Below are 17,200 nucleotides of genomic sequence, written 5' to 3' on the forward strand. Positions count from 1 at the left end.
CCCAGGTTATATATTACCACATAATCAGTAGAAAAAAATGATATTAGCATAAATCTATGAAGTAAAATAAAAATACAATATAGCCTTTTGTGCGAATTTAAAAATGTCAAACTATTTTAATGAACATTATTTAATGATCTAATGTAATAAAATTGGGCTCTGTAAAGTTTGTTGTAATACTTACAAATCACCCTGACCAGAAACAATTAAAAATCACTGTAAATTAAAGGCAGAGCAGATGCAAAAATTAGATGAACACAAATACGTATAGATGTTTCATTATTTAAATATATCATGTGTTGGTCTGTATTACAGTAATGTGAAAGAGTGCTTATTTGCCATGAAAATATCGAAATGCAATCATTATTTTTTATATTCTCTTTTGAATCTTTTATGATATATTTACTATAACTTTGTGCAATGAAGCCTAGTCTTTCAGTCACTACTGATCCGTGCATTTGTTGCATCTGTTAAAACAATTCCATTATATTAAAGATGTCAAACCGTTACTCGGAAGAATATTTTATTGGCACATGAACTTCGTGACACTAGTAGTTCACGTTTCAGTCTCAACCTTGTTTCAGGTCTTTAGTACCATTCATTCATAACCTCATAACAGGGCAAGCGTCTCCAGTTGAGTGTTTGCATGTGAACTTTCACCTGTATCAGTGCAAATGAGAAGACTGAACTGTATACTGCACATAAATGGACTTTCCACACAGAGAACATCGTCTTCAGTTCCGGAGGAAAGGCTGCTTCTAATCAAGGCCCTTGATAAGATTTGAGTGACATCGCAGCATTAAGTAATGTATTTATCAGGCTGACGTGCGCCATTTGTTATCTTCAATACAGATGCACTGCACGAGATTGCTCTGGTTTGTATATGAAATGGAAAAATTACAAAGGCATAATGTTGTAAGCTTAGACACTGGGTAGAATTTAAGGAAACGTACATAATAGAAGAATTGACTTATTTTGAGACTTAAAAAAAAGGAGCCATTTCTAGCATATTGAGAGGAATAAGAAGTACTGTAATCAGTAATCAATGATTGTGTATATGTAAATTATTAACCTCAAAAACAAAAAGTATAGCTCTTGTTCTACTGATATATTTTTTCCTGTATTTCTTTAATACTACACAAAATATTTTCTTGAAAAATCAATCATAAAAACGAAATATGTGACAGTTTCACATTCTGGCAGATTAATTGAGCGTTAGTGTTTATCAACTTGAGTGTTGGTTTTGTATTAGCCTTGCTCAATTTTTTTGTGATATAAATTAAGATAAAAAAAAAAAAAGAAAACTGGTTTATTTTTGATAACGCTGTATTTTAGTGTCCTTGTTACACATTTTTATAACAGCAGATAATGCACAATTACATACAACAATCTAAACCCAACCCTATATAAAGTTAAAATGAACTAATTAATAGTATTAACTAAATGTTTAGTATTTAATTGTATAAATACACTGTAACAAGGACACCTTAAACTAAAGTGACATTGTTTCAAAGCAGCTTAAAAACAAACAAACAAAAAAGACAGGACAGTGAACAAATATAACAGTTAATTCTGTAGAACTGATCGATTATGAAATCGATTTAATTTCAATTGTAAAGCAGCTAAACATCACATTTTGTTCTCATCTGATAATGTCACTGCAGATAAATCAATAATACTACTGAATGTAAACAGTCTTTTGTAGGATAAAAAATAAAACCCAAGAACTTTTGAAGATGAGTTGTCAGTTGCAACGTTTATTCAGAATGACATACAAATAAAAAAGGTCAGATTTGGGGTTCGCCGCTGTTTGAGTGTGTGACTGTACAGACTTGGCAACAATATCCAGAATATGAATATGTGGAATGCTTAATTAACAGACGGACAGTGAATGCTTTATATGCAGGTGTGGAAGAGACATAGACATGTGCATGTGAAGGTGATTTCAGTCATAACTGTAAGATTGCAAATCATACTGATAGAATATTTCCCCTGAATAACTAAGAGGCACTTTCTTTCACACCTAAACACAGTTCAGCAACTGCAGCAAAAATCCCAGATCACTTGCAAGTGTAACCATTATGCATTTTTTTGTGTTCAAACGAAATTAATGGTTTAAATTGCATCTGCATTTATGCAGAATGCCATTAACGGTCTGAAATAAAATGGACAATACTGCAAATGTCATTCAGAGCTTCACATTCCGATGTCAATCTCCCTTCAGGTCCATTAAATATTCATGAGCATTGATTCATATATTAGATTTTCAGGGTTTGTCTGTTAGAATTGATCTAAACTGCCCCAGACTCAACCAACGTTTTGTCCTTTTTTTTTGGTTGTCAGAGCTGTAAACATTTCAACGGGAGCTTCATAGCCTTCATTTGACCCAATGAGAGCTGAGAAATTAATATTTCAGAGGATTTATTATAATCTAGTGCTCTTCAAATGTGTCCGTATCCTGCAGCCTGTTTTTTTGGGGTTACAGTAAAGTCCTGCTTAAACGTGGGGCAAAATACCCCAAAAAAAAAATCCTCAATATGCAATAAAATCAAGGAAAAGATTCAACCAAACATCTTTTTTCAGTCAGCTAAAGGTAAGAAACAAGGCCAAAATCTGCCAACAAGCTCCCAAAGGCCACAAGCAGGATAAAATGAGCTGAATCATGATCTCCTGTTGTTTTTATTAGCAATACCTACTTTCATATTAGGTCATAAAAAAAGAAAGCAAAAGAAAACCAGCATAACTGATCGTATGCGTTCTGCACACAACTCCTTTCCTTGGCCTTTTATTTTTTCCGCACACACGAACGCAGGATCGAATGGATCTTCAGCCCTTTTGGTGAGATGCTCATGTGACCAGACGTGAACGTATGCAGATGCTCCGGAGTGGGCGTGTCCCGGGCCGGTGGTGTCAGCCGAGGGCAGTGATTGGTTGGTGTGTTGGCTCTGCGTTCACTCTCACTGAACTCTGAGGGAGGGATCTGCGGCGCTCCGGCGCTCCTGTCACGAGGGAACGGTTCCCTTCAGATACCACATCCCTCCCAAACTCATGCAGCACTCCTGAACCAAACACAACACCGCTGTCAGCACAGTCTCGCTTCATTCAGACACACACATCACACTTTACTAGCAGCAGACGGCTTAAGGGTTAACAGTGACCGGCACACATGCTAACACTTTAGTATAGGGACCAATTCTCATGATTAACTAGTTGCTTATTAGCATGCCTTTTATTAACATATTGGCTGATTATTAGTGCACATATTCTGCATGGCCATATCCCTAATCCTACCCAATACCTTAACTTAACAACTACCTTGCTAACTATTAATAAGCAGCAAATTAGAAGTTTGAGACAAAAGTGCGACCAATTACATTGGTGTTTTATTTTAAGGGGTATTTTTAGTATTTTCTGCAGGTTGTTAATGGTAGCCTAAAAATATGCATTAATATGTAGGTGTTTTCTTTACTACTTAATTTATGTAAAAATAAGAATAAATGAAATTGTTGTATTACTTTGATTTATTGCTTGTAATTTGTCATTTATTTATGGATTTACATTATTTTTCTGTTTACTTAACAGAAAAATACTTGCATGTCTAACATGTTGCATCACCATTAACATATTTTAACCTTTCTATTTGTCGTCATATGGGTGCAACATTTTTTTTTTGGTGAAAATACATTTTTACATAATAGGGGATTTATTTTTACTTGCAATTTTCTTTCATTTTATTTTTCTGATTGTCTTTGTCTACCAATACATTTGAAAAAGTACTTTTTCTGACTTTTTGTTTGTTTTTCCAAATAGTTAAATAATAGTTAAGTGTAAAGCAATGTTGTTGATATGCCATTGTTTTCATAAAACAAAACAAAAGGAAAAGTTGATTTTTTATCTGATTTATTGCTTGTAATGTGTTATTTACTTGACATTTCTGACTTTTTATTTGTCTAACACTTGGAAATTTTTTGGGAAAAACGAACGTTTACTTAATTGAGAAATACTAGAAGGTTATACACCATTGTTTTTACAATAACAAGAAAATACAACAAAAACTAAATCAACTCTAGAATGAAATATTGTAACGGCACCTTGAGAAGTCGATCCACATCTGTTTTGGTGACGGCGTCACCGAGCTCCTGCGTGAGGCGCGTCTGGATCACGTTTCTTCTGACACGATAGTTCTTCATGAAGATCTCGAACAGAACCTGCCGGTGCTGCAGAGAAAACAAAAGCATTCTCATATACTCAAAATCACAATTAACCTTGTTATTATTGTGAAAGTTCAATAAACAGATTTAGGGGAAAAAAATAAAAACAAATTAACATGCAAAACAAACTGAAAATCCAGCAGCTCTCAGACTCAGAAGTCACCTTGTCGAAGGTTTCTCCGCTCTCCCACAGGCCAAAGACCTTCTGCTCGTCTGCTGTAGTGTTGCTCTGAGGAGGAAACTACACACACACACGATCACACATCAGACAGACCTGGACAAGACAGTGACTCCGCTGCATATTCAGGTTTAAGGAACATTGTGCATGATTTGAATCCTTTTTTATTTGGCCATTTATTTTAAGTGCACATTAGTCGCATCATTACAAATTATTTTGTCTAATTGACCAAAAATACCCTTTTAAGCCATTTCAGAGCAATAAATACACAGAATATTTTACAGATGCACGTACATTTTAGAATCTATATTTGACTTTATCATCCAGCTCTAGACAGCACTGCTCACTAGGTTGAGAAAGTTAATTCGGCTCACAGTTCGGACAATTTGGAGACAGTTACAATGCAACCAAGACACTGTAAAGAAATGCATTCTAACTATATTTGTAAGTATATCCTGACATCAGGATGTGTGTGTTGTTTTAAGAATCAAAGAGAGAGGAACACCTCATTCAGACTCTCAGAAATGAGTCTGGACTAATTTGTAATGAACTTTAAACTCCATTAGGAGTAGTTACATAAGTACGGTTTACCAGCTACACTCACAAACAAACACACACACACACCCTTAATCCAAATAGCCTTAAAAACACATCTTAAAATCAAACACATTAACTTAATGAGCAGGACAGACATAGACTTAAGTCAGTTAAAGCCATAAACTAACAGAAAACGGCTCACCTCTTTTTAAAGGTGCTCACATCACTGACCATATTAGCACTGGTCAATACAGGAATAACCTCAAAATATAATATTAAGATATCTAACCAATATTGCAAGACATCTGAAAAAATGAAATTATAAATACAAAAAAGTATTTTGGCCATATATGCGCACGATGACGCGTGTCTCGCTGCACGCGGGATGAGTAGTGGTCGGCCGATATATCTACCGATATATTCCGATAATTGGCATTTTCCAATATTGGCATCGGCCGATAAGTTTTTCTGACTTTTATTTTGACATTCCTCATTCGCTGTCGTCTTTAACAGTTCTGTCTAATACAGAGAGAAGTGTTTAATAATCAGATAGAACTGTTAAACAAAGGAATTAAAATGCATACAATTGCTTTTATATTATTAGTAATAGAAAGGCAAACATTATAATACGTTCTCATTTGCCATCAGCATTCAGCAAATACTCATTTACATCATTTATACATATCTTTGAATGACTAATGAACATTTAATTTTTACAAACCTTGCAAACTTAGTCAAATCCAGTTGTGAGATCTTGTGAAGTGTGCATTTGTTTCCTGCATGATCGCGTGTTCTCTGCGTGACGGTCGATCCGTGTGAATTGAATGCGGACCGGAGGCGATCAACAAACTAAACTTGTGATTTCAAATTATCCTGCGCTTTATGCATTTGCCCACTGTCATATTCATGTCATTTTCACTGTGTGCTGTATGTAAAACGAGTGTTGCCTTGGCTTTATTTGAAAAAAAAAAAAAAAAAAAAAAGCACACAAACTTCCCAGAATACCGAGTGCTCTGTTGGTTTCAGTGTTTTCCTCCTTTTTAATTATATAGTTATTAAATATTTATGAAAAATACTGTCATCTAAAGTATAAGTATGTTTATTTTACACATTTAGTTTTTAATGCATTTTCAAATGACTTCAAATTTCTTAAATATTAATTAAAATAAACAAAATTATATCGGCCACCATGCTTTCCAAGATATTAGCTGTCAAAAAAACAATATCGGTCGACCACTAATGAGGAGGAGAAAAATTGTTGAATAAAGTCATTATTTTTGTTTTCTTTGCGCACAAAAAGTATTCTCGTAGCTTTGTAAAATTACGGTTGAACCACTGATGTCACATGGACTATTTTACCGATCTTGCTACGTTTCTGGGTCTGGGAACACTGCAGCTTCATTGCTGTCTATGGGAGCTCTCGGAATTAATCAAAATATCTTAATTTGTGTTCCGAAGATGAACGAAGGTCTTACAGGTTTGGAACGACATGAAGGTGAGTAATTAATGACAGAATTTTCAATTTTGGGTGAACTATCCCTTTAATAGTGAGAATTGGTCCCTAAACTAAAGTGTCACCAAATTATTTGTGTAATAAAATAATGGTCAAATGAATCACATTAAAATCACTGTGATGTTAATGTAGCTTAGTTTTCCATCTGCTAAAATGAATAAATGTAAATATTGACAAACCCTAGTGCATATTTGAAATTGTTGAATCACAATCTATATTGGGCTTATAATTAATATTAATATTAATATCAGTGCATCTATACGTGTTTTTCCAAATGCATATTTTAAATCAATTTATAACAAAGCATTATGTGGTGCACTAAAAACGCCCATCATCCACAGTACTTACAGGCACCAGGATCTGTTTGCACTGGCTCTGGAGGATGGTGTCCTGCAGCATGCGGTCCGTCACGTGGCCGTACACAGAGTGCCCCGTGGGTAAACTGGCCAGATGCAAGTTAAACAGCCTCTTCACTTCACTCAGGCACAAAACATAGTGCTTCCGGAAGGTGCTCCGCACAAAGTCCTGGAGCTCCGGGGTGAAGGTGTGACCGTGTCCGTTATGAGGGTCCGAGACCGGAGAGGTAGAGTTGGGGTAACCGTTGATGGAGCCGTTTGTGAGCGGGCCTGACGTGTCCATGGGCTCTTCAGAGTCACTCATGGGCTCCTGTTTGACCTGCACCGAGGCGGCAGATTCACTGGACGAGCCTGTGTGTCTGGACGCCTTCAGTCTACGAGCGTCCAGCTCCCTCTGCATCGTGGAGTGGTTTTCTCTTGCGTTCTCCTTCGCCGATTTCAGACGCTGGTCTCCGCTCAAGTGAACAGGATCTGCAGAAAACACAGCACCACATGAACACGCAGAAACAATACTTCAGCAGGTTTAGTTTGGCAAGAATGCATTAAATTGATCAAAAGTGACGGTAAAGACATTTATAATGCTACGCAAGATTTCTATTTCAAACAAATGCTGTTCTTTTGATATTTCTGTTCATCAAAGAATCCTGAAAAATAAAATGCCTCAGGGTTTCCACAAAAATATAACCGTTTTAAACTCTGATAATCAGAATTGTTTCTTGAGCAGCAAATCAGCATATTAGAATGATTTCTGAAGCATCATGTGACACTGAAGACTGGAGTAATGATGCTGAAAATTCAGCTTTGATCACAGGAATAAATTTCAGTTTAACATAGAAAACAGCTGTTTTAAATTTGATCAAATAAATGCAGCCTTGGTGAGCAGAAAATACATTAAGAATTCTTACAGACCTCAAACCCTTGAACAATGGTATAATATATATATTTTTAGTTACATAAATATATTACACAAGTAAAAAGTCAGAACGTACCCATCTGAGCATCCTTTTTAGGCACAAAGTCATCTTTGGAGAAGTTAAACACTTTTTCCAACCTGCAATATAGTGTTTATTTAGAAAAACACTGGGAGACTGAGATTCTCACTTCCTATTAAGACCAAATTATGTACGAATATTCCGTTTTATTTATCCTATTTAGCTAAAGCATTAGTTCAAATGTTCATGTTGTTGTAACCCTGTACAAAGTACGATAGTGCCTGCACACTTTTTTTTAGATTATCAAAATTCAGACTGTAAGTCCTTTTGTGTTTCATAGAATAAAATAGGTGTAAAAATAAATAAAATAGGTGTTTAATGTCAAATTCTGTGAAGTCATGTCATACTTAGACTGAATGCCCAGCCAAAGCATGTGCTGCCTTTGAGCCACATCAGGATGCTTTCTGACAAAATCATGATCCGTGGGCAACAGGAACTCCCAGCCTCGGTTTAATCGAGGGACAGACATCTGCTCCAGGAAGTCCTTAACGTCCTCTGGAGGAAGCTGTAGTCACATGACAGAGAAAAACATCAGAGAACGACATATATGTATGTATGAAGAGTTCATTTGCAAAAACATAACTCCGTTTTTAACAATTTTCAAAAATCATGTTTTTCATTGTGCATTCCAATTATTCTCAATCAAACTGCAGTTGGGTTATTTTGATTTAAGTAAAAATAACTAACAAATACAGTTAACTAACTCAAACACAATAAAAACTTGATTTTTGTAAATTTTAAAAAACAGAGTTATCCGTTTTTGCAAATAAACTGTGTGTATATATATGTATCATATGATACATCAGGCTCATATAATCTGACAGTGAGAATATGAAGCAAAAACATTCAATTCAGTGGATGAAATTCTGATGCTTGTAATGTAAATCAATGAAATCTTTATAACAGTACAGTCGTCGTTGTATATCTCCAATAATATGTCTTATATGTCTCGTCGTAAGATGAGATTTAAATGATCCAAACATATAATGCAATGCAATCATCCGACTATAAAGGGTAAAACATCACATCTTGTCCTTACAGCGCCATCTTCTGTTATACTCAAGCACTCATTTTAATTCAGCACACAAACCTTTATGATGGCAGCAACCTCTTTTCTCATCAGGGTTCGTTCTAACGTGAATCTCCACATCTGAAAGTGCAATATGAAATGTATTTTATGAAATCAGCAAACACTTTTCAGATCACCAAATATGACACGGCTTATTACTATCAAACCAGGACACAGGAATCATATCAGGCTATGTAATCACAATATTTCAGCCAGGAGAGAGAAGAAAAAGAATAAAAATTATATATATTTTTTTATTCATGTAACTACTATCATTATTTTAATAATGTTTTTTTTATTTTACTATTAATATTTTATTTGTAGGTTTATGGCTGCTGTTTTTGCTTATATTTTGTTTTTATGTCATGCTGTCCATGTGTAAATTGCATCATACGACAGTTCCACTATTATATAACCTTGCTCTACTTGTAAGTAACCTTGTTCTGTTTCTTTTGCACTTCTTTTGGACCTTAATATTAATTAGAGAGGCAGATTACACATTAACGTGTATATAGAGAGCTACTGATACCAATCAACTGTATCTGTAATTGTATGACAATCAGTTCATGTGGAGAAAATCAAATGAAACTCACCACAAAGTCTCGGCCGCGACAGAGCACTTCAGCAGGAACGCCGCTGTGGGAACTGCAAGTGTTTTTGGGATACAGCACGTCACTGTCAAAGACAAAAAACACACACACAGAATTTTAGCACTTAATCTACTAAAACATCATGCATTAACTATGCAGAAAGGAAATAAATGCCATCCTCACCTCTTCACGACCCAGTTGCCCTGGACGAGCAGCGCCACCTGCTGGATGCAGCGCAGCACTGCGGTGGAGTCCGTTCCTGAGGCCAGCAGCCCCATCAGATTGGCAAACGGCATCACCTTCACTATGAGCAAAAGAAAACGTTTATATAGAGACAGAAAAACTTTGCCAGGGGTATTCAATGAAAGTTCTAAGAGGTCCGGTTTTAGCAGGGGTCCGGACAATGCTTTTTGGAAGAGTTATACATTTCCATCTTGACAGCAGTAACTTGCAAAAGAAAAATCCTAAGAGGTTAAAATACTCAAAGTTGAGGATACTGGGACCCAAGAGCCAAAGCGGTGTGTCTGAGAATTATTATGCAAAAGATGTCCATATTTTCATCAGTTGAGCTCAATTGGATTTGAATATTAAAAGGTAAGATCAGATGTTTTAGCAGTTTATTATTATTTTTACATTTAGATACCGTGTATGGCACAAGACCATGTGATTGAGAAAAGATACTGTATGGGGCTTCAGGGAAAGTCTGGAACATTTTTACATTTTGCTTAAAATAATGTACATAATCTAAACAAACACTCTCAACATGAGCAGAAAAGAAAGTTTATTCTCTCTTCCCTTGCCATATACAAATAATTTTTTCCAATTATAACACTGAAATGCTCTGAAAATGCTGATTAATAATGCTAAACGTAGATGAAAAAGATGAAAGATGAAAGTCACAAGTCTGGTTTATTTGAACAGTCGGGAGTCATATCTGTAACCGCATTGCTGCATTCTCATTTTTGGCAGCGATTTAGCAAAAGTATCACAGTGAGCAGCAAAATAGGTTATGTTTCTGCTTCTATTGTTAAAGTAACCGCATCATCTGCAGCTTATGTGGTGTTTTCCATCTTTAGCGAGGAGAGAAGGAACACGGAGCGGAGAGGGCTTGAATGAAGCATGTTTGGCTCTATATGAAAACATATAGCACCAAAAACATTATTCCCATAAACAACCCTGAGCACTTATGGAGTGTGATGCTCCCTTGTTTTGACACGCTGCTCACATACTTTATTTTTGTTTTGGAGGCTGATGATCCTGCGCTCTTGCTGCCACACTGGAGCACACTCGCCACCAACTGGCCGGGGTGGGAATTACAGTTATACATTACAATAGCTCACCCTCAGTGTAATCTGTCAAAAGCACGGATGGCCTTCAGATTTTTCTGTCACTGCTAAAAAAAAATTCCATCAATGACAGAAAATGTTTGGTTAACGCGAACTCTGGCAAATACATACGTTGACAGGCAGGTAGGACAGCCTATCGTAGCCCTTGAACCGAGGAATATGATTGGACGAACATTTTAGGATCCTATGCCTTCCACAGACGATATAAATACATAAAAAACACTTAGTGAATGTTATCGGGATATGAAGAGACTTAACCAGCATAACAAAAAATGTTATAAACCAAATCACCTACCCTGCCTTTAAACAGTAGAAATATTGGTGCGACTTGTCATTATGTCTCACAGCTCGGTTGGAACCAAGACGAGGTCCTCTATTTGAGGATGCCTGAACTAGACCATAAACAATGAAGCAACCCAAGCTCACCGTTCTTCATCAGCGTCTTGACTTGTTCCCCCAGAGGCAGCGTGCGGAGCTGAGCCATGGAGAGCACATTACTGGGACCCATGGGCTTGACGCTAGAGGACGAGACAACAACATAAGAAGAGGAACATGGGGAAAATACAAACACCTTACTGCAACCTCCTGAATGTTCTTCTGGTGGTGGTTGAGGAGAGACCCCCCCACATGATTGTAAAGCGCTTTGGGTGTATTGCAATACACATTAAAGCGCTATATAAATGCCTCATTCATTCATTCTTCTACTTACACTTTTTCTTCAGCCAAAGGAGGCATGAGCATGGACAGATATTCACTGAGGAGAGAACAAAAATATATCAGATGAACACACACATTTCACAAACTGATCCTCCAGTGTTCATGGGTAAATGACAGAAGACACTCACCGTGGTGTTTTCACCAGTTCTGTGTTTTCTGCGGTGTCCATGGCCTGGCAGTAAAGATACTGGCGCTCGTGCTCAGAACGTCCGTCCTAAGGATGAATCAGAATAAACGAGAATGCATAAATAATATTATACACACACTGAATGATTGCCCAAACTTTTTTTGTCAGAAAAAATATTAAGATGAGATCAAGTTAATATTTCTATAATTTAACACATTTGAGTTCTCTGATATCGCTTAATGTTTACAGTTAAATATTTAATCTCTTGGTGATTTATTTGAATTATTTTTAAAATGTTTTTTTTTATAAAGGCTGAACATCTTGAACAAAAACTACACAGTATTGCGATTATTTTGCCATTATACAATATTGCGATTACATTGTGATATAAACACTTCACTTTCTTGTACCAAACATTCACTGTATTTTTTTTAACTCAATCATAATTTATTATTAATAATGTTATTATCATCATCATCATTTACTATAATTGTATTGTAAAATAAAAACAAATCTTTGATAATATTATCACATATTAAAAACAAACCTTACTTGAGATTTAATGCTAATGTTTCATTAGTTTAACACATTTGCATGTTCACAGTTCTCTGCTGTCAGTTAATGGTCACATGACATGCAATTAGAAACAAGACAATTTTTCATTATCATTATTAATAATAATAATAATAATAATAAGAAGAAGAAGAAGAAATATAACAATAAAGCTATTATTACTGTTATTAAATTACAACTGCACTGTAAAATAAAGAAAATTTCAAAAATATATTTTTTTATTTTACACTACAAGTTCTAAAAATCTAAAATGTATATGTCTTAAGTTCTTCACTTTCAGACATCGAGACGGCAAGTTTACTATGATTTCAGGAGCAGAGTCAAAATCTTTGCAAGTGTAAGAAATGTGATTTCTGAGCTGTAAAAACGATGCAGATGTCATGTGTTTGTTTGACGTGATTTACAGCGAGATCAGTTGCGTCAGTCAAGCGTGCTGCGGTGGGTCACATGATTACACGCACCTTTAAACCGTGGTAATGCAGGTGAACCCAGGGCTCTTCAGCCTGTTTCTTCTGCAGGAACTCGTACGACTGGATGCGGCGCTGACGGGCCTGTTCTGACTCGGGCCGGGAAAACCTCACCTGGTTAAAGGGCAAGTAAACAATAAGAGCAATGAGCATGAGCACCGGCTCAAACACAGATCATGACTCAGCATTTTGTTCGATACTTTCCAAAAAAATAAAACAACTGCATGAAGTCTTACAGTGATTTGTTTAACATCTTCTTCTGCCTCATCCTGAGAAGAGTCTCCAGCTGCAAATGGACACACTCATTAGTTAATAACTCATCTTAATAATGCATCTCACATACTGCTCAGAATTCCAGAATATTTAAATATTCAGTTTTCCAGTCTGGCTTTCATGAGAGCACCTCGAGATTTGGTTTGGCGCTCACACTACACATAGTTTGACCCATTAAATATAACTAGAAAAATAAAGTAATTAATAATAGTAAAAATAGTATTATTGCACTTTCAGTTTTTGTTTTTTCAAGTCTTTAATTATTTTTGTTTGTATTTTTGAATAAAAATTTAATTTTTATATGAATTTTCAACATTTTCAAACCTAAAACCAGCAAGCTTTTGTTTTGGCGGGTTGCTGGCAAGTATGTATATGAGCTGGTATATTGGTATACTGTATCTTTATATCTACCAAATGTTTCTATATATAATTTTTTTTTTTTTTTTAATATTTTTTATTCTGACTTGTGTACATTTTTTTGTGATCCTATGTTATTCTTCTGTTAAATTTTCAATGTTTAGAGAGTTGAAAAACGCATTTCACGGCACATCTGCAAGGTTATGTGTGACAAATAAAATATATTTTTATAAAATATATTTTAAAGTGTTATTGTAGTACCACTGCCATACTATAATATTTATGAACATTAATAGTTTTAAATCAGATTTTATTTTTCTATTATCATTTTAGTTTGTTTTAGTAATTTTGTTGTGTTTTTGTCTTTTTAATATACGTCTATATAGTGTTACTTAATTTTAATTCAGTTTTAGATATTTCAGTACATCAAGTTGAACTAAATTAAAATGAGAGATGTTGCCTTCGAAATTAGCTGAAATAAAAAGTTTCCATTTTATTTGATTTAACGTAATGTTTAGTTCAGTTAATGTTTATGTTTCTTTCAATGGTGTTAATTTTAATTTTAGTTATCTGGTTTAAGAAAAGAAAAAAGGTTTCATATATAATCTTCATTTGCCCTCTAAGATCAAATCTAGACAGGATACTGTATAAAAAAAAATAAAAAAAATACAGTAGTGTCCCCAAAACACCCCGCACCTTCATTGGCCGCCTCTCTCTCTCTATGTTTAGTATCAGCTTTATCCAGGTAGGAGAAGCTGGGTCTCATCTGGAGGATTCCCTGCAGTGGAGTGAGATGAAGCTCTCCTGCCACCAAAACATCAATAACAGATCATCACATCACAACACTCATGTTAATAGCCTCTTCTCCACAGGAATGCGACACCACAAAAGCCAACCTTTGTGAAACACAGCCGCAGCGTAGCGGGACGTGTTAGTGGTCGCCTGGATCGAGGAGAACGTTTGCTTGTCCATCATTTTCCTGTAAGCAGAAGGAAAACATTAAAACTACGAACACCAAAGTCTGGCTGTAAACAGCAGAAAGGTTGATGTTCCTCACGTCGAGTAAACGTTGGAGTCCTCCGAGGACGTGCCGTCCACATTGAGCGCGATCTGCTCGCCTTTACTGCGGCAGTAGTTCGGACTCATGGTGTCCATGGCCACCTCCAGTTCAACCTGGATGCAGGGATAAACATGAGCTCTGTGTGTTTAACAGGAGAAACTTCAGAAACGAGCAGTGAAAGCCAGCTTACCTTCTGCTGCTTGGGTTTAATTCTGGCCGCCAAATGAGTCACGTTATCATAGCTCATAGAAGCAGGACGCACTGGGTACTGGAGAGGAAAAGATTCAAAACGTGAACAACAGTGACTACAGAAGTTATGCAACTAGTGATTTTTAAAGATTATCAGTCAATCATCAAATCTGCCGTGACCTTTGTATCAAACTGAAAATTCCAGCCTTGCCTATGGACGAGCAATATCTTGGTGCAAAATACAATACAGGTTAAGATCAGTATGATCTTATGAGTTGTTTTTTTTTTTTTTATAAGAAATTAAATTGATCAAAAGTGACGATTATAAAGTTCCAAAAGATTTTTCTACTCAAAGGATGCTGAAAAATAAAATGTATCACTGTTTCCACAAAAGTATGAAGCAGCACAACTGTTTTCAACATTGATAATAATGAGAAATGTTTCTTGAGCAGCAAATCAGCATATTAGAATGATTTCTGAAGATCATGTGACTCTGAAGACTGGAGTAATGATGCTGAAAATACAGCTGCGCATCACAGAAATAAATTACATTTTTCAATATACTCACACAGAATAGAGTTATTTTGAATTGTAATAATATTTCACAATATTACAGTTTTTACTGTATTTTTTAAATCAAATAAACGCAGCCTCGGTGAGCAAAAAAGACTACTTTAAAAAAAAATAATTGTACTGACCCCAAATTTGTCATTGATTATTAAACTCCAATACATAATTAACAGCTCTGATATCAGACAACCACTAGCTATAACCTTTTTCTGTATGAAATATATGATCTGTCATTCTTACCTGGAACAAATACAGCTTTTCCACAAGACTTCTGGCCAGATACACGTCAATCTAACAAGAGAGAGAGCAGTAAGAATGATACAGATGCTAAAAAACAACCACGACTCTGCAGTTTGATCATCCTGTAGAAGTTCAGCATGTTCACGTCTACCTCTTGTATAATTGGATCATCATCGTCTCCGCTGGCCATAATGAAGACCGAAGGAACCGCTGCTAGTGGACTTCAAACCTGCAAACACACACAAACATACATATAAATACATGTGAAAATAAATATATATATATATAGTGGGAGGCACATATGCAGACTGTTGTAATTCCTACATCGTTCACCTGATTTGGATGTAAATACCCTCAAATTAAAGCTGACAGTCTGCAGTTTAAAGCACATCTTGTTTGTTTCATTTGAAATCCATTGTGGTGGTGTATAGAGACAAAAATGTTAGAATTGTGTCGATGTCCCAATATTTATGGACCTGACTGTATATATCTATATACACACACACATTGTATTTACAAATAAAAGTCAAAATGAGGGAAAAGTCATACCTATGCCTCAAAAACATTATGACTTCTTACCTCATAATTTTGACTTAGTATATCACAGTTTCGGCTATTTATGTCATAATTATTAATTACCAAAGCATAATTTTCATTGTGTTAATGGGCTTCCATAACATACCTGTAAGTACATATTTTCATATACACGTTTATGTAACCTACTCATTTGTAACCGTCAATCAATCACTGTTTGTCATGATAGTTAGCAGGCGACTCCTGTTTAGTGAACGATGCAAGGGCGTGCAACACGATCCTGACAGCCAACAGCTTTATAACACACACGATCACAGTGAAACACATTAAATATAAAAGTAAAAAGTTGAAATAAAACACAGACGAAGGGAATCTGCAAACGAAATAACACGCTAAGATGAGTTAGCAGCTCTCCACAGATAAACACAACGACACTCGCGCGCAGAACGCCTCAAATTCATAACATTCGCAATCTGTGTATGTTTACATACGTGTTTTTTATACGTATGTAACTTTTGATACGACACTGTGACTGCCAGCTTGTGCTGAACACAACTGACACACACTTACCGAGGCCTCGCTTGATCCACTAAATCAACAAAAGCCTGACGCTGAAGTTGCGATCTGAGCTGTGCGTCAGGAGACGTGCGCGTTCCCGCTCTAAACCCAGCGTTAGTGAAGTTGTCTTGAAGTTGTTCAGCTGGACTGTGTGAGGATCTCTCTGTGTGTGTGGATGAGAGAAGATGTTGCTGCCATATTGCCGATCGCAGCCCTGCAGTCACTCAAACACGTGGGGAGGAGCTGATTGCGCTCGCCATATCCCAGCATGCACTGCGGCCGCGACGCGCTGGTCGCGTCACAAAACCAGCGCGGGGACACTAGAGAGTGTGCGAGGATACCGTCTATGTAGGGAGCATACTGTGTTTGCGCTCATGGGAAAACATGAAAAAGAAGTGCGCATAAATGTACTGAATGTGCACTTGTAGTGTCCCACATAAAAAAAAAATATATATATATATATATACAGGTGCTGGTCATATAATTAGAATATCATCAAAAAGTTGATTTATTTCACTAATTCCATTCAAAAAGTGAAACTTGTATATTATATTCATTCATTACACACAGACTGATATATTTCAAATGTTTATTTCTTTTAATTTTGATGATTAGAGCTTACAGCTCATGAAACTCAAAAATCAGTATCTCAAAATATTAGAATATTACTTAAGACCAATACAAAGAAAGGATTTTTAGAAATCTTGGCCAACTGAAAAGTATGAAAATGAAAAGTATGAGCA

The 17,200-nt window shown here is 36.0% G+C and overlaps 1 protein-coding gene across 1 annotated transcript; it reads right to left on the reverse strand.

Moving 5' to 3' along the window:
* Positions 1 to 118: 118 nt before the first annotated feature.
* On the reverse strand, positions 119 to 16,724 carry polr3e (polymerase (RNA) III (DNA directed) polypeptide E). Its single transcript, XM_058793785.1, has 21 exons — positions 16,470 to 16,724; positions 15,517 to 15,594; positions 15,366 to 15,416; positions 14,557 to 14,634; positions 14,364 to 14,479; positions 14,203 to 14,285; positions 14,003 to 14,110; positions 12,913 to 12,962; positions 12,671 to 12,790; positions 11,638 to 11,723; positions 11,502 to 11,546; positions 11,219 to 11,310; positions 9,630 to 9,750; positions 9,450 to 9,531; positions 8,878 to 8,937; positions 8,135 to 8,292; positions 7,785 to 7,846; positions 6,788 to 7,266; positions 4,375 to 4,452; positions 4,092 to 4,217; positions 119 to 3,059 (listed from the first exon to the last, which is right to left on the reverse strand). Exons 2-21 carry the CDS (start codon positions 15,553 to 15,555, stop codon positions 3,003 to 3,005), a joined length of 2,091 nt encoding a protein of 696 aa, XP_058649768.1. The 5' UTR covers positions 15,556 to 15,594; positions 16,470 to 16,724; the 3' UTR covers positions 119 to 3,002.
* Positions 16,725 to 17,200: the final 476 nt, after the last annotated feature.

The sequence above is a fragment of the Onychostoma macrolepis genome, chromosome 12 (genome assembly GCF_012432095.1).
Source record: "Onychostoma macrolepis isolate SWU-2019 chromosome 12, ASM1243209v1, whole genome shotgun sequence".
NCBI classification, from domain to species: Eukaryota; Metazoa; Chordata; class Actinopteri; order Cypriniformes; family Cyprinidae; genus Onychostoma; species Onychostoma macrolepis.